The sequence below is a fragment of the Pieris napi genome, chromosome 8, assembly GCF_905475465.1.
Source record: "Pieris napi chromosome 8, ilPieNapi1.2, whole genome shotgun sequence".
NCBI lineage: Eukaryota > Metazoa > Arthropoda > Insecta > Lepidoptera > Pieridae > Pieris > Pieris napi.
The window spans coordinates 5,922,258-5,939,029 of record NC_062241.1 but is presented as its reverse complement, the minus strand read 5'-3'; the positions used below and the strand labels follow the sequence as shown (position 1 = coordinate 5,939,029).

Sequence of the window (16,772 nt, the reverse complement as noted above, 5' to 3'; positions counted from 1 at the left end):
AAGTAGCGTATTTAATAACCTTATACGGTTAGCATTCTAATCTACAAATAACGTGTATAAATTTGAATAACATTGAATCATAAAACATCCAAGTTTTTAATAACTAAAATGTTATAAGAGATTAAGAATTTCACTGACCAAAATAAAGTTGCATACATTTATAAATATAAGGAAAACTACTTTTACGGTTGATATAAATCGATCTTAATTAAATCAACGCCTATAAGTGATTTATCGCATTCTTAAATAAATGTCGTACGCTATTTACTAAGTATTACAGGTCGATAAGTTTACGTATTTCTTGATTATCAATTAAATCCATAAAATATTTGCATAACGGATTTTATGATATTAAATAACACGGAGATGATATAACAATGGAGATATTACTATTTGTAGGTATATTTGTTAGATAAAATTATACTTACCTACAACACGAGGTTACGTTGAAGCACGTTAGTATAGAAATTTGTATCTCATCTTGAGTATAAAAAAAAAGTTGACTGTTGAAGTTAGACTGAAGTTTATTAACGGTCTGGAATACACGTTGTAGTGTAGTTTGTTGCTTATGAGTATTATTCTCTATAGGACCGGAGACAAAAACATCCAAAATTATAGTAAAAATGTTAGATATTTGGTTAGATTACATTGGTGACTCTTTGTCTCGTTACTTATACATCTCAAAGTACAGTTTGACCTTTTGAAACTGACTTTTAAACACCAAAACTCTAGAAATAGGATCTAAATTTATTTTTATAGAAAATATATGATATATATTGTATTTGCAGTGCTGAAAAAAATGAAAAAATTAGTAGTACTTAAACTTCACACCAAAGTTTGAACAAGCCCAAATCCATTTAAAACCAACTTTTAAACACCAAAACACTGGAAATTCAAAAGCTTATCCACATGAGAACAGGTCTCGCACATTAAACTATTTTGCATAAGAAACAGTACCCACCAACTTACGCAAGACTGTATACGGAAGTTCGCAGGTCAGTGTCGCACAAGTACATAAATAAAATACGAATAGAGCGAAGGTCCTAAGCCCACACGGATGTCCTGTAAAGCAAATAGAACGCATATTTAATTGTGACCTCAGGCAAATCCATATTTATAGCAGGCGAGTTTCTCGCGACAATCTCGTACATTTGAAAACGATACTAATTTGTTGTAAATATATTTGTATTATAATTTATTATTCTCCTGTCTGCAAATTTGTTTAGGATTACGATAGTACGTTGACAGTGTTCGTCAGAGACTTAGCAATGTTATGTGGTTACCAAGAAGTCTATAACAATTCATAATTTTTCTTTATATAAATCTGTGCGTGTGTTTGTGATGCAACACAACGATTTTTATGAAATTCTTTCAAGTGTATTCGAGAATGGTTTAGATTTACAAATAGAATGTAATTTTTTCTTACTCATTGTTTTGAAATTTTTCTTTTTAATACGTGTACAGGACAACGTTGGTTGAGTCGGCTAGTTTGTCTTTATTAGTTAAAGAGTTTCGAAGAGTTAGGAGATGTATGACACTTTTAGGTGGTTCATATCATTTCGGATTATATTACGATTTAGTCATTGGTTATTATAGCCTAATGAGCAGAAAATTACTTCAATTTCATTTAAATAAATAATACTATTGGGAATGAGTTCACTTCATTTTAGTATATCGGTCATTTAAACTATTATATAATTATTTACTTTAAGATTAAGGTTGATTTACTCTTTAGTAAATCTAAAAAATGTTTTATTTAATGAAAAATATATGCAACTCACGTACCTAATTATGATGCAAATTACGATCTAAATTATATATTATCTTATACAAATTCAACTCAATTCTGCCAGCGTTAAAGGTTCACTGCCACGTGAACCAAACTTTTAAAATTTATTTGAATTTTCTATTTATTAATTTTTAATTATTATTATTATTGTATGTAGGTTAAGAAAATTGTAAATACTATATATTTCATTGTTATATTTAGGTTTTAATAAACGAAATAATTCATAATTACAAATTCATATATTTCAGCTAAGTAAGATATATAGAAAATATATCATTCAATTAATGTATCCCGTTAAGGTAAGGATAATATAAGTGCAATATTTCATTCAGTCTCCAAGTAACGTGATTTATAGTACAATCATGTAATACAATTTTCATATTTTAATACTAATCAACTATTGGATTTAATTACAGCTTTATTTGAATATTCTGTGTGAAACTGAATTAAACGCGTCACTGTACCTATACGGATGCATGTAATAGTGACATGTATGTCGAAAACGTTGTATTCGCTTAGGGGACGATTCTTAAAAGAGGCACCGCTCTCGTACATCAAAAATTGATTATTACATACAGGAGTCATAGTTCGCGCTATGTTTCGTGTCTATATCTAAGCATTAGTCTTCAGTCTTACTCTCAGTATTAGTGGTCGTTAAAACTATCTTCAACAAGCAAGTATCTCAGGGCCGTCAAATGTTAAGTTAGGGTAATATAATTTCCAAGCCTCTGAAACCAAATTAAGTTTAAGCAAGAGATCTAAGCTTTATAACTTTCTTAATGGTTAGCGAAACGTATCGAAAGATTGAACTAATCTAGATATTGCCTGCACTTGGCAATATCTACTAATATATTAATAATAATAATAATAATACTTCGCTCAAAGTGTCCTGCGTGCTTTCGGCTTGGGATATTTTTCTATTAATATACGTGTATGTTATGCAATATATATAACTTATCACAGAACTTACCTAATGAAGAAATATCTTAAACCTCTGTTACTTTAAGTTCCAGATACGGTATATGGTCTTAATTAAAATCACAATACCAACCCAACGTTTACCTCAGTCTTTTGATGTCGGTAAAAATGTAAAGTTAGAAACTCTTTGTTCCAACTTAACTTTAAACAATTGTATAAGACTTCACACAACTATAATTTATAATATATAATACATGGTAATGAAGTGTCAATAACAAATAAGCCTTATCAACATATGATCGTCAAGAATTTTTGACGAGACACCTGATCTGCCATATTTGGCTGTGCGTCAATGAACGGACCATTTTTGGACTATGTAAATTACTATCACAACATCAGAGTCGAAATAAGCGATTTTTTTTCATTCAAATTTCAGCTTTAGTGCTACGAATATATAGTCTATTGTACTATACTATATAATATCTTCTAAGCTCCCTTTATGGGCAGAAGTATAAGCATTAATAATCGCTTTACTAACTCGTATATTAGAGCCATTCAATTATAACAATTCACACTCAATCTAATATGAGTAATCTTAGGCTTATAGTGACAAGCAATTTTTTTCGGTGTAACCTTTGTCTAGACAAAGATATGAGTGACGCTAGAATTATTTATAGTGGTATGAGTCGAAATAAATTATTGTTATTATTTTAATTATTTATTAGTCAACTAACAGGAATTATAACATAAAAAATATGCTTACAAAACCGTAAAGCTAACAGAGCATGCATAAAAATAAAGAAGACTTAAATATCAAATATGAACTAGAAATCAAGTTCAGGTGAAGAGATTGAAAAGTTTAACGTGCTAGTTAAACTCTGTAGGCTAAGATGAATACGACGAAACTACGACGAGGAAAGAGGACAGGATCTATCTATCGCCAACTAATGTTCATCCAATGCAAGTCTATTAACACGTGATATAAACGTGTTAAGTTGTTGTTATTTTTTGATTTTGGTACAATTAAAATATTAAATTATTAGAGGCCCGCTAATTAACTAAATCTATTCTGCATTATATTCACTTTTTATGGTACAGGATGCAAACGAGCAGGTATTAGTTGAATGTTAACCGCCGCCCATGGACACGCAGGAGGTTTGCATGTGCGATGCCGGCCTTTAATGGGTACCCTTTTCTTTTGAACGCCCCTAAGTCGGAAATACCTGGAATAGCAGCTGGTTTCATAACGTCTTAGTGCGCGGCAAGAGGTGTCTTAAAAATAAAATTATTTTTGTCTTATTAAAAGGGTTTTTATCGTCGCAAGCTGTAAAATGTTAGCATTAATACCGAAAGTATATAAATAAGTAATTATATACAATTCTAGGTGGTTTTTTGTTCACCACTGTACTAATTTTAATAAATATTTCCGTATACAATAAAACTTTTATTTTTATGCTAACCGAGTATCTCTTTTTAGTAACACAATCAGAGCAAGAAAGATCGTGCATAGCGTTGCTCCGGCTGCAGCGGAGGTGTGGTCAGTTCCTCTGGGTCCATGCTGTGCTGCAGCTCAAAGATAATTTGGAGAATTCTCAACGGCCAGTCATTGTGTGCACGAATCAAGTATTAAGGTAAGATAACTATATCAATGATAAACATTTGCTTTTAACTTTTTACATTTTCAATTATGTTTATATGAATAAAGGTAGTACGTTCCACAACAGTAAAACATAAAATATTTTTACAATGAAAACAAATGACATCGTATCTGCCTTGTGATTCTGTAACTCACTTTTCGAACTCACACAGCGGTTTTCGCATCGGAGGTCGCTCTCAAATCAGTCGTGAAGCAGTCATTTTATGATTTGGCATTCTGAAAAGGTGGGAGCTTGTAGTTTATTGTTTATCAGAATGCCAAATCATAAAATGACTGCTTCACGACTGATTTGAGAGCGACCGCCGATGCGAAAACCGCTGTGTGAGTTCGAAAAGTGAGTTACAGAATCGCAAGGCAGTAAGTACTCTTTACATGAACTCACTCTATTTTTAATATCAACCAATGTTGGTTATGTCATGAAGATGATAAATGAAATGTTCTATTTACCTTACGTGTAATGAATCCCACATATCATGAATAGCTAGTGCTATTTTAATTATGCAATCATAAATTATTACAAAATCTATCCATCCTAATTGTATGTAAACAGTAAACAAGTTGCTAGCTATGCAAAACTTAATGGAATATTGAGGAGCGTATATTTCTCGTTTCCCGCCAATTTGCGACTGCTTCCTCTGGACGCATAAATCTTACAGACATGATGTAGGCGGTAGACATGATGACAATTTGCAATCCTCTTTTATACGAGTTTCAATTCAAAAATGCATTAAGTTGTAGTGTCCTTATGTCATGTAAATTAAGATTTACTTCATATGCTTGTTGTTCTTTCTTATCTATGGTTAGGATGCTTGTGAAATTATTTCAGAATTTTTTGTTAAAGTCTAAAAGAAAAGTCACCCAACGTTATTAATTTAATACCAACATTTTCATGGGGTAGTAGACCATTGTAATAACCTTCCAGTTTTCAATGGCTGAAAGTTTTCCACAGTCGGTTTCTTATTTTTTAAATACAATAGGCAAAAAAGAAAAGGAGGCAAATGGGCAGGTGGCTTATCTGATGTAAATATACCCATGGATACTCTCAATACGGGTGGAACTTCGTATGCTTTCGTCCTCACTCAACAACTCCACTCACTGAACACTCTCCATGGTATGGAATATAAGATGGTATAGATGGTATAGGTCCAGACATCCACATGTCTACACAACGCCATGGGATAAGCCGCTCGGAAAGTGACTGGTCGTCGACGATTCGAACAGCTCTTCGTTGCGTAGGCATTCTGTAGGCATTTCCTTATACAAACTGACGATTAGTAGAATCGACTTCCAGTGGAGATCTTTAAAAGCTATAAAAACAGGGCTTAATCCTCTACTAAAGGCCGGCATCGCACCCACTTACAAGGTTGACCGAAGGCTGCGGCATCTTTTATGGCTATTCCGTTATCTGTCTACCATATAAAAAAGTCAAATCCGGACTGCTCTATCAACAAACATAACAAAGAATTTTCTTAATATTTGCTATTAAGACGGAATCTGTTACATTAACATACACGTGCCTAATAAGAATACCAGTGTTAAGTGAAAAAAACTCGGACATGTGACAAATGATGCAATTCGGGGGACAATGTAGAGCTTGGAATACCAAACGCACCGAGCGGTGTAAGTTATTAGAACTTACATTCGAATTGATCCCTATTTGTCCGAAAACCAGTTAACATAAGCAGGTTACATTTTGTAAGTTAAATATAAAATTATAACATGACATTGAAATAAAATATTAAATACTGACAATTTAATACGTGTATAAGTATTGTTTGTACACAGCTAAATGGGCTTTATTATTAAAAAATCCACGACTTATTATATGGTACTAGTCGACCCGGCAAACGTTTGTTTTGCCATGTATGTTATTTCTAGGAAACATTTTTTTAGTTCAATAAAAATAACTATCTACAATAATTAGGGGTTGTATCTATTTTTGTATGTTGTATCATAAAAAAAAACAAAAAGCTTTGTCTAAAACATGAAAATAAAAATTTACCACCACCTTGAACCTTGGGACCACTCTTATCATTTAGAGGGATGAAAAATAGATGTTGTCCGATTCTCAGAATTACTGAATATAAACATAAAATTTTATAAAAATCGGTCTAGCCGTTTCGAATGAGTATGCGAACGAACATTGTGGCACGATAATTTTACACGCTGTACTCCTATACCCAAAATCGAAAATCGTTCAGCAAAAATGCTTTATGCAAATCGATTAAAATAATGTCTTATAACTCGCACCAAACTCGATATCTAGCCTGCTGATTGTTTGGGTCAAGCGAGCTGTCACCTCGGCTGATATTAATTTAGATTTACAATCTCGGAGGCTCAGTACAAGCGACTAATTCGCTTCTTAGTCACTGCATAATGAGCTAGATAACTGAATTATATAGCTGTCGGTGACATAGCGTGAACTTTGGCGATATTAATTCACCACTCATTACCGAAACAGCGTTGTTTCTACCTAATTGATATTTATTACGGACGTAAGTTTCATGACAAATAGCATTGGGAATAAATAAGATATAGGGGATTTTGTGACGTGTTTAAATTCATCTTTATCGTTTCGTGAATAATATGTGTATGATATTTTCTGTATGTGATTATGTACATTATTATTTCTATAAGGCCAGCAACGCGTCCGAACTTTCAGGCATTATTGCCCGTCATGTGGGCATCACTTAACATGAGATAATCAGTTTGTGCGTTTACTTCCTTTTGATTAAAAAAGAACTCAAATCAATAAGTAGTTTGACAACTACTCTAAATTATTCCCACATTGAATTTACGCGTATACAAATTCATAATTATTCAAACCTGTTAAGCCCTTTATAAAACAATGTAATCATTTTCTGCATAAAACAAACTTGATTCAATTCCCTCAAACGAGATATGAAGCGTGTAATTTAACAGAATTAGCTGGTTTTCACGTGTTTTCTTGCTATAAAATATGGTTGGGAATAAAGTTGGCTGATCAGAGGCGGCGCTTGTTAAACACCGTTTCTCACATCACAACAATAGCCCTTTGCGAGCATATTTCAAATCGGATAGCAACATCGCTTGCTCGATCGGCTAGACGCCTCAACTTCATAAATCACCCCCTTACAATATTTATTCGATGTTACTCCTACTACGAACTTTACCCGTTTAAAGTATTAACACATTTTAGACCATCATAAGAATGGTGCGGCAAGATGAAAATGATTTTCTGAAAAGGTGGGAGCTTGTAGTTTAATGTTTATCAGAATTCCAAATCATAAAATGTCTGCTTCACGACTGATTTGAGAGCGTCCGCCGATGCGAAAACCGCTGTGTGAGTTCGAAAAGTGAGTTACAGAATCGCAGGGCTGGACTTCGCTAACTTCTCCATTGAGGTAAACAGGTTAATTCTCCCATTCCTACTGATTAATGGCAGAATTAATATAAGAAGATAATTATAAAAATATAACCAACATCAATAAAGTCTTATTTCTGTAGATGTTAAAAGATAATTACTACAATTACAATATGTAATTATTAATTAACACAAAGCAATAAACACCATTACAATTCACGAGAATTTAGGCATTGAAAAAATTACGCTAAGTAAACGTTTGAAACACAAGCTCACAACTCGAAACGATTTTGATAAAATTTGTGTGGTAGGGGTTCTGTTCGTATTGATAACTTAATAGGGAAGTTTGTGTTAAAATTATGGCAGTAAATTTTTCAGCCAAATGAAGTATGCGGTTCAAAATCATGGCCCTAATAAGGGGCCAAATATTTAAGTGAGTTTATCCTCAATATTTAAAAACCAAGGATTAAAAAAAAAAGGTTTCAAGTTCAAAAAAAATTGTATTACGTTTTTACTTAGCGTTTCTAATTTCTCAATTGAGAAACAAGGTTTATACTTACCACCTAATAACATCTTCAAAATATACATCAGTCACTGTCAGTAAATAAATGTAGGAGATTGTAGAGGTCAGTGGAAAACAAGGGCACCTATAATGGATTCATATATTTTTAAGAACCTACATAGTAGTAACTAAAACAATTTGTAGGCTATATTCGTCTAGAGGTCTTCCATAATATAATGAATTAAAATTTCAGAAAAGTGTAACATTTAATTCACACGCACACATGTTCAAATGTGCATGGAGTTCTATTTTCAAATGGCTGTATTAGTAAATAAGACAAATTTTGTACTTCTAGCTAATCTTTTGTTTATTTAAACTCGCGGTAGAATTAAAATAAATATTATTTGTTAAATACAACGGTATTCTCCTAATAATGACAAAAATTCGTCTCTTTCCTCTAGAGCTTGTATATTATTAAATAAAGTAAATACAATTTTCATTGTTATATTATATGAATTAACAATATCACGAAAATATCATAACAGTTTTTACTAGAAGTCTACTTAGTTTTACTAAATCATCGCGTTCCTGTATTATGCCATAGAAAATATTAAAGCATTAATATAGATACATTTATGTACATACTATAAAATTATTAAAAAAACCTACTAGCCTATCCGATCTAGACTCCATAATCAAACCAACGCCCCAAGATCTCAATTCTCATACAGTACCCATCGAACAAATAATTCCACAGAAAATTGACCAATTACAAGTTAATTCATAATTACCGACCGACGTACGGGCTGTAATCATAATACCTCTTCGGCTGTTTACGATAAATACTATACTGCCTTTACATGGTTTTATCTCAATTACTGGGCTAAGCAAAAATGTCTTAACTTGCTGATAATGCCCGTGACTTGGTCTAGAATCTATAGATAAGCCTTTTATTTCCTTATACATATCTATCTCTTATCGCTTTACATAATTGGTTACCTATTAATAGCTACAGTTTGTATCCGTTTTAATATAGTTTTACCGCTGTACCGAAAGGTGAATTTAGAAACCGGGTTTTGTTGGTTTTCAGCAACATCTCCATACACACCAGGTATTTTGTACGAAGAAAAGTTTTCACTCAGGGCGCAGCAAATCCCAAACGATCATTTCTTGACATTTCGATTTATCCGTTAGTTTAAAGCTTTCCCTTCAACTAATTCCATTATAAATTTAATCATTATAATTACTCCATCACTGGTAACCTAAATCAGTACTAGACAAACATTAAAGCTACAGGTCTAATGAATCACGTTCTCGAAGGTCAATTTCATTATGCAATGTATGTACTGTTTATCCGTTTACCCTTTGATTCCAGATATCAGTAAATGTAAGAGCGATTTGTCCAATAATAGATAATTATAGTTAGTAAAGGTATACTGTACTAATACTTGAGTTATACGCACATGTATTTTAGAAATGAATTAAAAACTTAAAATTACTCGGGAACAAAAACTAACAATGTTTTTTTTTATTATTATTTTTTTATTTAAATGTTTTCCAGATAATTCCCCGACTATGTAGTCGTCAGAGGTGTTAAAAGCTTACATAAATATTATTGGTAACCCGAATGTTTACTTTCTATTACTATATTACTATTTCTACTACTACCTATTTACCTTTTATTTTACCTACCTATAACTAACAATGTTGTAATCAATAAAGGTTATAAGAACAAATATGTGAACCTCAGATTTTGTTGATAGTAGTGCTAATTACATAAATTATTTATTATATTATATGCCTTGCGGCTATCATGACCATACTAATTCATTCATTCAATAAAAAATTCATGGACAAAAATAAAACGGTAATGGTTAAAGAACAAATAGTCTAAACTACTCGTAATTAAACCTTTCTTCAATTATTAAGGTTCAGTTCGTAGAGCAAAGAATTAACATTAAATATATTCACTTTAGAAATAAATATAATAAAATACAAACATTCATTTTCTCGACGCCCATACTACAATGTAGTAGCTAGTGTTTCCAGGACTGTGACATTTCTCTGCCTGCATTATCTCAAAGGTCTTCGCTTAACTTAAAAGGTCATATGATCGAGTAAACAATATATCAGTCATCATATATCCTAATTTTTTGGCATAATGTTCAATAATAAACATACGTCTTTAAAACCTTAGAAAAAAAACTAAAATATTTAAGAATAATAATAGTAGAATCGCAATTATTTTTCTATACCTATTTTCCAATAATAATGTGCCGACAAATAACTACGTTCCTGCAGATAATAAGTGTGAATTTCTTTAGATTTCGCACTACTTAATATAAACATTAAACTTTAGTGGTACCCATTCTCCGATCCAACTAATGGGCAAAACATGTAACAAAGTCGAAATATGCTGATGGTCGAATACCTGTTTCAATAAAAAGCGTACAACGATTTAAACACAATTTCTTTATCTATTATTATAGTGTCAGTTACCCCTCCTGAAGAAACATTTATTATCCCTTTAGGTCTTTTGTTTGTTCCATCGAAGATTTTATTTAACTAAACATTAGTATTCCTAAAAAATACAATTTCATTGTCTTAACCTTTTTATAAGATTTTTTATGGAAACGGCGTAGAAACACTAATCCAAAATTATGTGTAAATAATCATCTAGGTATATTGGCCAACAAAAATGAGATAATATTAATAATTTCTATTGTCATTGTCAACAGCGAACAGGAAGCAACAGTGATGAAAGCAAACCCTTGGCTATACCATTACTATGCAGTACAGTCGAAGTTACATTACGGCTTGGCCTATGAAGCAGCAACAAGGATGTATGGCCCTCCACCACCAGACATACAAGTGTATCCGCCGACTATGCAATATGCCCCAACTCCACAAGTCTGCATAAATGGGAATCAACCAGTTATGATGCCAAACTCAACTCTTCAACCCCATTTGACTCACGTACCACCACACTTAGCACCAATTCATTATGCTTATGAAAGAACAGATAACGGACCTGTAGATTACTCCGTATCTCTCCAAGATAGCAGGTATTGTTTATTAAGGAAGATCTTCTGTTATTATAATTGTACCCTATTTGAATTTCACTACCATTTAAAACTTAAGTAAGTATACCAATTTAATTGTAGATTTCTCTTCCAGATTCACGAATATAGGAATTGAAGATACAAGGCTACAGCCGAACGTTAAAAAGAAAGGCAAGTCGGAAGAGAAGCCTAATATACCTATTCCTATTATATCTCCACGTTTTGTAAATAGTTCTGGTGGGGATACATTAGTAGCAGTCGCTGGAGCGATTGCTAATCGTATACCAGGTTCAAAAAACTTTACATCCGAAACGGAGATGGTAGACCAATGGAATCCAAGTCCTACTTGGTCGGAATCTGCAGTACAGAAAGTTCCCGATGTCTGTCATCAAGACTTAAGTCCTTATGTCACTACGACACCTCCAACACCATCTGGGACCCCGTCAGCGTATACTCATAATTATAGCCATACTTTTGTGTTTGACTGGTCGCCAGAACAATATGTTCCTCACACTAACAATAGATGTAGCACAATAACTTCTGAAAGTTCCTATCAGCAAACATGGAGAAACGAAAGATCATTTGCAAATACAGAAGGAGTAATTGAAGATAGCTGTAGTCCTAATAGATTAAGCTTAACAATGAGAGTTAGCAGGACTCCACCTGAATTACCCACAGAAGGGGAGATATTGAGGAGACATATCGGTGAGTATACGCTAAATGACAAGAAAGATTTGATCCACATGATTGACTCTCTCGATCGTTAGCATCGATTATCAAACATACAGGTTGTTATTTTATTGCTTTTTAACCGGTTCGATTCCTGGTTCTGTAATTTAAAAAGAAATATAGTTTTCTTACCTTTTCAATAATAGGGTTCATTTGAGTGAAATTTGCTACCTACAGTAGAGGTACTTACCCTCTAAGTCGAAAAGTAAAAAGCAAACTCAGGGCATAAAGTAATAACATAAATACTGATAGTATAATGATACAAATTTGTCATACCATCATACCTATACAAATCTAGCTTGCAGAAACTACTTCTACACATAGCATTCCCAATCGTCACCTAAATTCTTTGAAACTATATCATCCGGGTTTCATTTTTTGTAACTAGGAGGTTTACGTTTAGAGTCAAATATTGTATAATAATATTACCTACCTATACCTACCTATTTTTATTAAATATTTCGTAAGTTCTGGATGGAATCGTGAGGTATATTTAATTTTTTTTTTCAGATGAACCACATGCAGATTCGCCAGATGCCAAAAAGCCGGCATTATAACACAGCTATCTGTATTACTATAAATTTTGTCGCAGACCAATACATTTTTTACAGGTCTAAGTTTTTTGTACACATTTTTCATATATTGATTGTTACCTTTATTTCTATTTTGTATAAAAAATATTATATTAATAGGTAATCTCTGGAACTCTCCTGTGATCTTCGCGTAATTAAGGTGTACAAAATCTAGTTAGTAAATAATTTTAGTAAAAGTTGTAAATTAATTTTACTGAAAATGTACAAAACATGCTACCGTCCATTTTAATTTACAACACATCAAATGTGATGATTTGAACTTGGTATAACATTGTATATAACTTAAACTATAGATTTATCACTTTTTGTGCAATTGTTGATTTTTTAGAGACCTACTAAATAAATAATGATTTTCTGTACTTAGTATTCTTAGATTATATCCGTCCAAGGAAAAATTATACTAATGTTTTAATTACATAGGTACTTTACATTAAATGCATACTTTATGTACTTCATATTTTTAAAGGTCATCAGTTTGTTTTCGTTTTTTCGAGTAATCTTTTACCTACTAATGCAATTATTTTTTTCTCGTATTTGACATTTGTTTTATAGTTTAGCAAAAATATTAGAGGTCTAAAATAAATTGTTTCTAAGAAATTATTTCCTCTATGTCTCTATTTGTAGATATGATTTTAGATTATATTATAAAAAAATATTTAAATTTACCCCTTTCTAATTAAAATGGTTGTGTAAATGTTGTGAAATAAAAGGCGATGAACATAATATTAGTTCACAAATTTTTATGTGAATAAAGATAATAAATAAACTATTGAAATTAATCGAATTTATTTAAACCCCTTTGTGCATTATTGATAATAGGACTTTAATCAAAGAAAACCATAAATCCACATGTAACATTTATTTCTATTGAAGACATCAATTATATTTATTCAGGTCGTAACCACATATTTCGCAATAGACATAAATCTCTAGCTGCATCTTTTCTACCGTAAGGTGTACTTAATTCATACAATCTTAAAATGATGGCCACATTAAAATTATCTGGAAGTGCCTTTATCAAAATTGGAACTATTTCACTTGGCATTTTCTGTAATACAAGTTGTGCTCTTTCTTGACCACACTGAATAATAAAAACCAAAAATTCATAAATAAACCGTGTCTGAGGAGTTACATAACCATTCTTGCCAGCCAGTTGTGAAAATGTCTTAAATAACATATCTAAGGATGTTTGCAATGGCTCTTTTATAACAACTCCTGAACTGTGCTCTCTTGCTGAATGATAAACACTTCCATCTGACGAGTTGTCATTTAGCCGTCGTAATTTATTGGAAGAAATAGCCTCTAAATCTTCAGGATCTTCATGTCTGCGTTTTCTTGATTGAGGTTTTGTTGTTATACTCTGATCAAGAGCGGCAAATATACTATACACGCATATCTTTGCAAGTACTGTGGATTGAGGCTCAACTAATTCATCAATTAATTTCGCATTATACAAGTACTGTGGCAATACATGTTGTAACAAAGCTTCGGTACATTTTTCTATATCCAAATGAAACATTGCCAGTACAATATCTACAAATCTATCGAGTTCTTCTTGATACCTAAACTTAAGAGTCTCCTTAATGAGATTTGTTACAAACCATACATGACCAGCAGTGTTTAATAGACTTTGAACAATGTGTGTTGCATCAATATGTAAGTATCCCCTAACTTTCACATCGTCCCAAACTGTTTGTAGCTGTTCAAGTATTGGTCGATTGGATACAATCAAATGAGAAAGTGTTTTTGTTTTCGGTACAGATGGTGGATGGACATCATGTTGTAACTTTCTTATTATAGAACACATCAAAACAGCACGCTCCTTAAAATTATCACTCTGAGCCAATTCAATTTCATTTGGAGGACTACATAACTGCTGCATCATGTTCATTGGCTTAACTGTAGCATCTTCATGAACAACATTAATGTATGAGGAGAGCCATACTGAACCACACACTGCAAGAGAAGCCATTTTTTGCCTCATAGAGTCAAGCATTCTCTTTACATCTACAGTTGAGATTGAACCTTGCTCCCAAGCAAATAAGACCTCTTTCATAACACCACTAACATTCATGCACAAATCATGAGGCTTTAAATTAGTATTTTTAAAGTCAAAATCAGAAGCACTCAAGTGATGAATAAAGATGTCTACAAGTTGTTGGTCGCATTTCTGCAATATTTGGTTCGGACACTTGTATGCACCATTTAGGGGCAAAAACTCTTTAACCCATTTTTCAAAGAAGGAGTCCCCATTTTCATCCAAAACAGCTTCAGCACCATATTCTTGAACAATCGAACAGAGTATCAAAAATGTTATATCAAATACATAGACCCTAGATGGAGAAGCTCCTTTTTCACTTGCAGCAAGTAAAGCAAACTCATTGAATTTTATTAGTCTTGACACAAATAATTTGGATTTCCCTTCAACAGTTGCAACAGACAGGATTGTATCTAATGTGGTTCCCCCTACTATTTGGCATAACATTGAATATAATGAATCTATAATCTTGTGGCAATCACCACCCATAGTCTTCAGAATACCAGCTAGAGTAGGTTCAGCTCGTGTGATAAAATTAGGTACAGGTCCTTGAAGTCCTGTTGGCTCTAATTTTTGTAATTTAAGATCTTTAGTCTCACGTTTCTGGTTAAAATAAGATAAGTGACTTTCAGTAACAACATTTAACTTCACTAACGGTTCCAGGAGGGATATTACACTGTTGCAACTATTCTTAGCATCAACAACATCAAGCAATGGAGTATTTTGTAATAATTTTTCAAAAGCTTCTACAACTTCAACAGAATAGTCTCCATCTTTGCTCTGTGTCCCACATATATTATGCATACATTGAATTATCTGAGGTACTTTTAAAAATGTAAAAGCAGCCCATAAGGCTTGTTTCATGGCATCTTTGCTAGCATCATTCAGTGAAATGAAACACGCTCTTATTAGTTCACTATATACTCTAGATAATGAAAACCCTTTAATTCTCTTTATGATTAACAGTTGATTCGAAAGATATTGTACCTCTGCACTTGGCTTTGCTAACACATTTATAGCAACAATTGCTTGTATACAGTATGTTACAGTTTCCGGTTTGTTATTGAAAGGTGCTATTTTATCAAGAACCATATTACAAATCTTTTGAATAGTATCGTGTATTGTAAGAGGTGCTTTAAACTGAGTATTCATCATCATAAATGCTGTTATTTCTTGACATTTCTTAGTAACCTCTGTGTACTCTTCAGGGTCATTTTGTTTTGCCAAATAGAACATAGCTACTAAGAAATCTGAACTTGTTATAGAATTCAACAGCGAGGTAGACTTATCCAAAAGTTCTTGGCTTTGATTAAGATTGGATGAAGGATATTTACTCAGTGAGTAGTGATACACTTGTAATAGCCACAAAATTACAGAGGATATTGCGTTTGATAAAATTTCTTCCTCCATTTTGCTTCGGCAAGTGACATTATCAATAAAACTTTCCAAAAACTCTAAAAGACTGAGTATGCAATGAGGTTTGTGAAATGAGTCAAACTTTGCAATTCTTTGAAGAACAGCAGCATATGAAACAATGTGAGATGCAAGAGAATGTTTCAAATATGATATTACAAGCTGATTAGCACCACATCCTACCATAGCCTGTTGTAAAATACAGTCAGCTAGGTTGTACAAATCTCCACTTACCCCCCTAGGTAGTATTGTCTTAATATTAATCCCCCACTGAATATCAGTCCATCTTTCTCGCCAAGCCTTCAGTATTAAAGCTTTAAGTGAACTTGTTTTACTAGTCATTTTGCTTGCATCCATTGTCACCATTTTTAAAATGTTTTATCAAGAGTTTTTGCATTAATTCAAATAACACTTCCAGAAATACCTGATAAAACTTTACGAGATTAACTAATGAAAATATGTTTTTATTACACTTTCTAGTTCGTAATCTAGAACAGACAAATGTTCAATTCGAAACTGTTCAATACATTTGTAAATGTTTTCGCAATTCGCTTACAAAAATATTGATAATTATTATTGTAATGTTCGAAATTTAGAATGTCTGTCCAGTCTGTCAAGTAGCACTTTGACGGAAAATGTTAACCATGAGTCCATGACACTTTACAATTTACATACAAACTACAATGTAGATAAATCGTATAGATTAGTTTTTTTTAGTGTGCCCATAT

At 32.5% G+C, this 16,772-nt stretch overlaps 2 protein-coding genes across 3 annotated transcripts in view; one reads left to right on the top strand and one right to left on the bottom strand.

The window, feature by feature from the left end:
• The window catches only part of LOC125051565 (neuronal PAS domain-containing protein 4B-like), a 94,029-nt gene extending 80,748 nt beyond the window's left edge, over positions 1-13,281 (top strand). The window contains exons 9-12 of one of the 2 annotated variants that reach the window (XM_047651973.1): positions 4,185-4,338; positions 10,948-11,274; positions 11,387-12,059; positions 12,511-13,281. In XM_047651973.1, the coding sequence (XP_047507929.1) occupies positions 4,185-4,338; positions 10,948-11,274; positions 11,387-12,038 (1,133 nt within the window). In that variant the 3' untranslated portion in view covers positions 12,039-12,059; positions 12,511-13,281. The remainder of the gene's footprint in view (positions 1-4,184; positions 4,339-10,947; positions 11,275-11,386; positions 12,060-12,510) is intronic. The other variant, XM_047651974.1, reaches the window with a different exon arrangement.
• A 156-nt stretch (positions 13,282-13,437) lies between these two features.
• LOC125051564 (mediator of RNA polymerase II transcription subunit 24) lies at positions 13,438-16,673 on the bottom strand. Its single transcript, XM_047651972.1, has one exon. It carries the CDS (start codon positions 16,408-16,410, stop codon positions 13,480-13,482), a length of 2,931 nt encoding a protein of 976 aa, XP_047507928.1. The 5' UTR covers positions 16,411-16,673; the 3' UTR covers positions 13,438-13,479.
• Between the last annotated feature and the right edge of the window lie 99 nt (positions 16,674-16,772).